The 8,745-nt window shown below is 40.4% G+C and overlaps 1 protein-coding gene across 1 annotated transcript; it reads left to right on the forward strand.

Moving 5' to 3' along the window:
• Window positions 1–2,298: 2,298 nt before the first annotated feature.
• LOC309550435 (serine/threonine-protein kinase SBK1-like) lies at window positions 2,299–8,203 on the forward strand (the record flags this gene model as incomplete). The annotated part of the gene is made up of 4 exons (XM_082250815.1): window positions 2,299–2,473; window positions 4,450–4,652; window positions 6,485–7,048; window positions 8,168–8,203. The coding sequence occupies 4 exons, from the start codon at window positions 2,299–2,301 to the stop codon at window positions 8,201–8,203; spliced, it is 978 nt and encodes a 325-aa protein (XP_082106941.1).
• Window positions 8,204–8,745: the final 542 nt, after the last annotated feature.

Here is an 8,745-nt window from a genome sequence, read left to right on the forward strand (position 1 = left end):
GCATGTTCAACTTAACAATACATATGTCTTAGCAGAAAGTTATACAGAAATGTTTTTAATGTTCCTTGAATTTAAATTATTTTTTCTTTATTTCACTCGCCTTTCATTCATCCCTACAGTACAGATGTCTTACCAGAAAGTTATACAGAAAAATTTTTAATGTTCTCTGAATTTAAAAAATGTTTTTCTTTATTTCACTTGCCCATTACTGCCCTACAAGTGGGGTATTTTTTTTTTTTTTTAGAATTTTTATAATATATTCAACCTCACTCTTTACAATTAGATGTCCATTCTTCGTGTACCCTTTAAATAAAGTTAAAAAGTCCCATCTTTAATTGTCTGCTGGATTGTATATTAACAACTGAATGTTCAACCTAACAATACAAATGTCTTAGCGGAAAGTTATACAGAAATGGTTTTAATGTTCCTTGAATTTAAATTATTTTTTTCTTTATTTCACTTGCCCTTCATTCATCCCTACAGTACAGATGTCTTACCAGAAAGTTATACAGAAAAAGTTTTTAATGTTCCCTGAATTTAAAAAAATGTTTTTCTTTATTTCACTTGCCCATTACTGCCCTACAAGTGTTTTTTTTTTTTTTTTTTTTTTTTTTTTTTTTAGAATTTTTATAATATATTCAAGCGCCCTACAAGTGTGTTTTTTTTTTTTTCCTTTTAGAATTTTTGTAATATATTCCTCACTCTTTACAATTAGATATCCATTCTTCGTGTACCCTTGAAATAAAGTTAAGAAGTCCCATCTTTAATTGTCTGCTGGATTGTATATTACCAACTGCATGTTCAACCTAACAATACAAATGTCTTAGCAGAATGTTATACAGAAAAAGTTTCTTAGTTTCCCTGAATTTAAATTATTGCCCCCCTCTCACTATGCCCCCCCCCCCCCGCCCCCGCGCAGCGCTGTAGGCTTTTTCCTGTCCTGTAAAATAACAAATTGCAAAAAAAAAAACCAACAATTAAACATTTATTTTTCCAACAATTAAACATTGTATTAAATTAATTTAAAAAAATTGCAAAATAAAAAAATTGTAAATTTTTAACATTTTTAAAATAAATTATATATATATTTTTTTTAATGTAAAAAACTATTAAAACGGGTTAATTCACACAAGTTCACTGTTATGTTTGTATCTGCTAATAATGATTTTTTGTGTATTTTTAGTGAAAATATTCGGGGGGTGGGGGTTTTGCTGCCAAGTAGGCTGTACGGGGACCTGTGATTTCTAACAGCAGTCCTGCTGATCAGCTGTTAAGTGTTGTAGTTAGAGACCGGCTCCAGCCAAACCCATTTATTTGCTTGATTTATGGATGAGGGTTATAACTTCTGTCAGGCTTGTATTACCCCCTGTGTCCTCCTTATTGGGGTGATCCACTGGTGGCCTCATAAGAAGTGATTTGTCCTCCACTGGGACACACATGGTAATAAAAAATTGACGCACATATGTGCCTGAGTTCTCCAACGATTTTGTCCTATGACATGCTCAAATCATTTATTGTACCTTCGCTCTTTAAAAAAAAAAAAGAATAAAAAAAAATATATATATATATACACACAATATTACCAAAAGTATTGGGACACCTGCCTTTACACACACATGAACTTTAATGGCATCCCAGTCTTAGTCCGTAGGGTTCAATATTGAGTTGGCCCTCCCTTTGCAGCTATAACAGCTTCAACTCTTCTGGGAAGGCCGTCCACAAGGTTTAGGAGTGTGTCTATGGGAATGTTTGACCATTCTTCCAGAAGCATATTTGTGAGGTCAGGCACTGATATTGGACGAGATTCTTAATTCATCGTACTTAATTTATCCCAAAGGTGTTCTATCGGGTTGAGGTCAGGACTCTGTGCAGGCCAGTCAAGTTCCTCCTCCAATTTCATTGAGTGGCCATGTGTCTTCTTAAGCTACCTGAGACTAAATAGTGTTCCCCTATGCTAGAATCACCATTGAGATATTTTTATATCGCTATCATATCTTCCCTTAAGCATCTTTTCTCCATGGAGAAAAAGTTTAATGTTTGTAGTTGTTCCTCTTAATTGAGGTCCTCCAGCCCCATTATTAGTATTGTTTTCCTTCTCTGGACTCTCAAGCTTCCAGCACATTCTTCCTGAGGACTGTTGACCAGAACTGGACAGCATACTCCAGATATGGCCGAACAAGAGTCTTGTAAAGTGATAGAATTATAGCGTTATCTCTTTTAATAGCGTTTAATTGCTGTTTATTAATGATTAATGTCAAATAAAACAATTTTTTTATTTTCTGATGTTGTGATTCCAGAATGGCTTCTAGCATCCAGGAGGTGGCCAAGAACACCGCAAAGAATCTTCTGGAGCTCATCTCCGAAACCTCTGAAAACCTGAGGATGATGGAGGTGACTGACTACTTCGACCCGATTAAAGAGCTCGGGAGAGGAGCGTATGGAAAGGTTCTCCTGGCCAAACATCGGGGTTCAGGTAAACCTTGCAGCCCTAATTAATGTAAAGAAAATATTTTTACAGAATCAATTGTGCTTCTAAATTTGTGGAACAAATCTAAATAAAAAATAACTAATAGGTAAGGTTTATGTGGTGACACGGTGCAACAAGGGGGTTCAGGGGACCTTGCATCACTAGAGGAGGGCAAACTACAGTGAGCACGTCTACTATAATGTGCAGTTATGATACTTACATAGTTAGTCAGGTTGAAAAAAGACACGAGTCCATCTGGCTCAACCAACAAAAACAAAAACAGTATGGAAAACCCAACCATACAATCCCATATACTCAATCCTATACCCACAGTTGATCCAGAGGAAGGCGAAAAAAACCCCAGCAAAGCATGATCCAATTTCCTACAGCAGGGGAAAAAATTCCTTCCTGATCCCCCGAGAGGCAATCGGATATTCCCTAGATCAACTTTACCTAAAAAAAATGTAGTACCCACTTATATTTAGTGCACCCAGGAAAGAATCCAGGCCTTTTTTAAAGCAATCTATTAAGCTGGCCAGAACCACCTCTGGAGGGAGTCTATTCCACATTTTCACAGCTCTTACGGTGAAGAAACCTTTCCATATTTGGAGACAAAATCTGTTTTCCTCTAGACATAAAGAGTGCCCCCTTGTCCTCTGTGTTGCCTTTAAAGTGAATAACTCAACACCAAGTTCACTATATGGACCCCTTATGTATTTATACATGGTGATCATATCCCCCCTTAATCTCCTCTTCTCAAGAGATAATAAATTCAGTTCCTCTAATCTTTTCTCATAGCTGAGCTCCTCCATGCCTCTTATCAGTTTGGTTGCCCTTCTCTGCACTATCTCCAGTTCCCTGATATCCGTTTTAAGATTTTATTCAATACTCTGGGGATCCTTTGTGGATTTCATTCTATTTAGTCCAAAACATGAAGAAAGTTTAAATAGATGTCTAGAAGGTCTCTACTTCTAAACTGAGATATGAGTGTGACATCCGATATCTAAAAAATCAACAGAGCGATTCAGCTGCAGACAGAGATGTATAGTAACGAAGTAGAACTACTTAAGTACTGTACTTAAGTACCGAAATGCGGTATCTCTACTTTCCTAGAGTAGAATTTTTTTCTCCTACTTCTACTTTTACTTCACTACATTTTTTCGATGATTTCGATACTTCTACTCAAGTATTTTTTTTTTGTGCTGCATAGTTACTCGTTACTTTTAAAAAAATTACCACAGCCAGAACAGTAGATGGCAGGTTTCATGAAGTTCAAAAAAATGTGTATAATGTAATTTGTAAATCAGCGCATACGAAAATAAAGGCTGTGTATAATAAAAGCTGCTATACCAAATCTTTCCAATAAAAAGAAAATATGAAACAAACAAATAAATGGTGCTACAGCGCTTAAAGTGCATCAAGAAACTACTAACAAACACAGGTTAATCATTTGAATAAATCATTTGAAATAATAAAAAACAATATGATGTTCAAACTTTTGACTTCTTTCTTTAATAACTACATAACACAGTACTTGTACTTCTACTTTCAGTACTTGAGTAGAAATTTTTTTTCAAAACTACTGGTACTTTTTACTTTTAGTACTTAAGTAGCAATTTTTTTGAAAAAACTACTTGCAATACTTAAGTAAAAAAAATGTTGAATACTTTAGTACTTCTACTTAAGTAACTTTTTCTGCGAGCACTTCCACTTCTACTCAAGTCACTTTTTGATCGAGCACTTGTACTTTTACTCAAGTAGAAATTTCGAGTACTTTATACAAGTCTGGCTGCAGAAGAACGTTTTCCAAGCAGCCCCTCACTTTCAGTTTTTAAGTGATAATTATGGATCCTAATAAGTCAGTGCTTTGGAGTTACACAAGCTTTAAACTAAATTCAGTAGGATTTTTTTTTTTATTAGCAAGCTTCATCATTGTTGGGTTTATGATACTCATTACCTTTTTTTCTCCATCTTTCCAACAGATGAGTTGGTGGCTGTGAAACTAATGAGCAAGGAGACAACTCAAATGGACAACTTCCTAATGGAATACGGAATGTCTCTCAGTCTCAGCAGCCATCCACACATCATTGCAACCCATGAGATCGCTTTCCATACCAGCAGCGACTATGTCTTCGTCCAGGAGGTGGCACCAGCTGGAAATCTTCTGTCAATAGTAAAGCCAAATGTAAGTGTGTATCAAAAAATTTAACGAAATTTCAAAGTTATCATTTCTATTCATTGTTCCTTTACCCTCTCTGGCGGTCTGATTATGTCCGGATTTCTGTGATAAAAGCGGTACATTGTTTTGCATGGAAATCTGTTGTTTTAGATTTTAAAACTCACCCTTCCCTGCGATCCCCCGCCGTCCTACCACTGTCCTCTCCCCGCCGTCCTCCCCTGCCATCCTCCCCCACTGTCCTCCCCCCACCATCCTCCCCTGCCACCCTCCCCTGCTGTCCTCCTCTGCTATCCTCCCCCACTGTCCTCTCACCGCTGTCCTACCACTGTCCTCTCCCCGCCGTCCTCCCCTGCCGTCCTCCCCTGTCATCCTCCCCCGCCGTCCTCCCGCTGCCCTCCCATTGTGTGTTCGGCCGATGCTGGCACCTGTCCCTCCCTTCAAGCGTTGTGACGCGGGGGGGGGGTGGAACCGGCGCCAATTTCAAATACACCAAATGAGATGATAGAAAGCTGTGATCCTAACAGATTACACTGTATCATCCCATTTCACCACAGGATTTCACCTGGTGACTTTTCCAGTACCCTGCCTGTGCTTTTCCAGTTCTTCGTGCCTGAAAACGACCATGGCGTCCAAAATGCATTCTTTTTACGCAAAATGCGCTTTTAGACAAACTGGAAAACAGCGACAGCGAAACTGAGTTACTTGAAGAACTTAGCGATAGAGATTGGTGGGAAAATTGGTCTTCAGGTACGGAAAGTGAGGACAGCAACGATTCTGATGTCTCTTTAAGGCACATTGCTCCGTTGGAAACTCTAAAGAATCATTTCATATACTTCCTAAATTCCACAAGCGATGTTCCAGAATCGTCGTTGTCCTCACTTTCCATACCTGATGACCAATTTTCCCACCAATTGCTATCGCTCAGTTCTTTGTGCCTGGAAAAGAGAACGACCATGGCGTTCAAAATGCGTTCTTTTTGCGCAAAAGCGCTTTTAGACGTACTGGAAAACAGCGACAGCGAAACTGAGTTACTTGAAGAACTGAACTATAGCGATTGGTGGGAAAATTGGTCATCGGGTACGGAAAGTGAGGACAGCGACGATTCTGATGTCTCTATTTTCCAGGCACAAAGAACTGGAAAAGCACAGGCAGGGCACTGGAAATGTCCCCAGGTGAAATCCTGTGGTGAAATGGGATGATACAGTGTAATCCGTTAGGATCACAGCTTTCTATCATCTCATTTGGTGTATTTACATTTTTTTTGTTTGCCGCCGGTTCCACCCCCCTGCGTCGCAACGCTTGCAGGGAAGAGAACCGGAAGGCAAGTGCCGGCAATTGGCCGAACACAGAGCAGGGAGAGAGAGTGAGGACGGCGGGGAGGGCGGTGGGGGAGGACGGAGGGGGATCGCATGGAAGGTGAGTGTGATTCTGGGGTAATCCCGAGTGTGGCTCGGGGTTACCGCTTTTGGTACTGAAAGTTAACCCCGAGCCACACTCGGGAATACCACCAGGGAGGTTAAAGCATTTCTGAGGTTTAAGGTATCCTCTCCCAGTGCAGTGAATTGGTGGGATATATAATGAGCATTAGCATGTTATTTTAGGTATGTGACTCGCTCAGTGGTGAAGCAAAGTTAAGATGGAGTAAGATAGGTTAGAATGGATCTTTCAGCATTAATAGAATTTCCCACTTTGCATGCAAGTTTCATTTAAGTACACTCCTTGCGTACGCAGCTAATGTATGTTCTGTTTTCTCCCTGAGCAAGAGATAAGATGAGTTTTATATGTTGGGTAAGATTTTGCCATGTCTAGTGACTCATTTTGTCAATTTTTTTCTACAGGTTGGTTTGAATGAAGATATAGTGAAGAGTTGTGTTACGCAGATAGCAAATGCTTTGGATTTCATGCACAGCAGAGGAATGGTCCATCGGGACATTAAACTGGACAACATTCTGCTCATGGACATCGAATGTAATAAGGTCAAAGTAGCAGATTTTGGGCTGACGATGCTCCAGGGAACTCAAGCACCCTTTATACCTTGGTTTATACCATACACAGCTCCAGAACTGTGCACCCTTAAACAAGGGGAAAAGTTGCTGCTGTACCCGAGCATTGACATCTGGGCCTTTGGTGTCCTGGTATACACAACCATGACCGGGTCCTTCCCTTGGAAAGAAGCAGGAGATAATGACCTCAGGTATCAGAACTTTGCTTGGTGGCAAATGAAGAAAGATCTGAACTCGGCACCAAGAAAGTGGCGACAATTCTCCATTGAAGCCAGGCAGATGTTCTGGGACATGTTGGCCCTCAATCCCTCTGAGAGGTGTCCTGCTTTGGATGTTTTAAAATATGTTCACCTGCCTTGGAAAGCAGAAATGCCTCCAGAGAATCTATCCAGGAATACGGTAATACGTGTGACATAACTGAGTGCATGGTGTCCAGTCTGGAGCCTCAACAAGTTGTCTTGTGTCTTATTGTAAATCAAAAGATAATCTTATTTAATATTGGAGGAAGTGGAAATTATTTAATACCCTTTCAATCACCTATTAATTACAAGACGGTTGTGTTGGATGCACTCTGGGACTTGTACAAACCTGATGTCAGGGAAATGGACGTAGGAGAACTGGCAATGTTGCCAGTAATACTAATGGGCGCATCCTGCGCATCCCTATATGCCATGCAGGAACAACGAATGCACGTGCGCGAAGGCTCGAATTGGCGAATGCGTGACAGATGCGCCCACTTGCTGGCCTATAAAAGACTGTAGCAGAATCCAATTAATTGCTGGTTTGTTGTCTGCTCCTCTGTGTTCCTGTATTCTTCCTTGGATTTCCCGTTGTGACCTGGCTTGCTCCTGCCACTGTTTGATCTCCTCCTGGTATTGACCCTCTGGCTTGCTTCATATTCTGGCTCCTGTTTGACTACCTGTGTATGAGCTCGGCCTCTGCACTTCCAATCACTTGGACTTTGCGACTGCCTCCTGCCTTATTCTCGGACTGACCACCCGTGTTTGGCCCCCAGCCTGGACTTACCCCTGCCTCCAGTCGTGCACAAGGTTGCCAAGTTCCTGGCAGTTCTCAAGAGACGTTTGCCTCGCTGTGTATCCTGTCTCCTGCAGCACCCTCCAGGTGTCCACCGGTTCTCCTGTACCCTGCTGGCAACCTGTGCTACTTTGGGCACTACACCTCCTGTGCCACCTTCAGGGGTGTGCCGCACTTAGCCGCAAGGGGAGCCCTCTTGGCATATCGGCCTCGGACCAGGTACTTGACACCTGATGTCCTACGTGAAGGTAAGAAATTTTAGAAGACTGCTGAGGTTTTTCTGTAAATCTGTAACTGCCATATATATCAGTACAAATTTATGTTTTTTTGGTACTCATTTTTGTTGGTTTTCTTCTCTTTTTATTTTACTATTCATTGTCAAGTGCAATAAAATGTGGGTTTTGCAATTGTTCCATAGCAGGCGTGTATGGTAAGTATATTATTGTCATGATTGAAATAAAGATCTTAATTACTCTGTTGCAGTGGACTGAGGAATCCTTGGATACAATGATGGATTAAGGTTATGTTACCGAGCCTGAGATCAGCAAGTCCCCCCCCAGCTGCATAGTGTAGTACCTTTTACTATCCTGTGGTTACTCCTACTATGCGTTGGGTGGTGCTCCTGTGCTTCTTCGCCTCTAGTTTATTGAGTATTGCATAATTATGTTTTAACAGCAATATGACTATTGTTAATACTATACATTACTATACATTTTTACTACTTCTTACTGCTATTTACTACTACATGCCTGGAAAACCTTTACCTCTACTTCTATAATGTTGGATTTTACTGTTTTTTTTTGTTTTTTTACTGTTTGTTTATTAACTTTATTTTTTTTTTTAAAAAGAACACTATATTCCCTAGCAGGTGAAAAGATGGGCTCCAGTGATCGATACTTACCAACTGTTCCAGATTTGCTAGGATGATCTTACTTTTTAGCCAGTTGTCCCATGACGGTTGTGTTTGGGCTGGGATGACAGCATGAGGCTCTGATGGGTTCAGTGGTAGCAGCATTAATATCAGTTTTGGCCACTAGTCTTATTTCTTGTTTGCCCACATT

This window comes from Pelophylax lessonae, assembly GCF_965119305.1.
Source record: "Pelophylax lessonae genome assembly, chromosome: 1".
Lineage (NCBI taxonomy): Eukaryota > Metazoa > Chordata > Amphibia > Anura > Ranidae > Pelophylax > Pelophylax lessonae.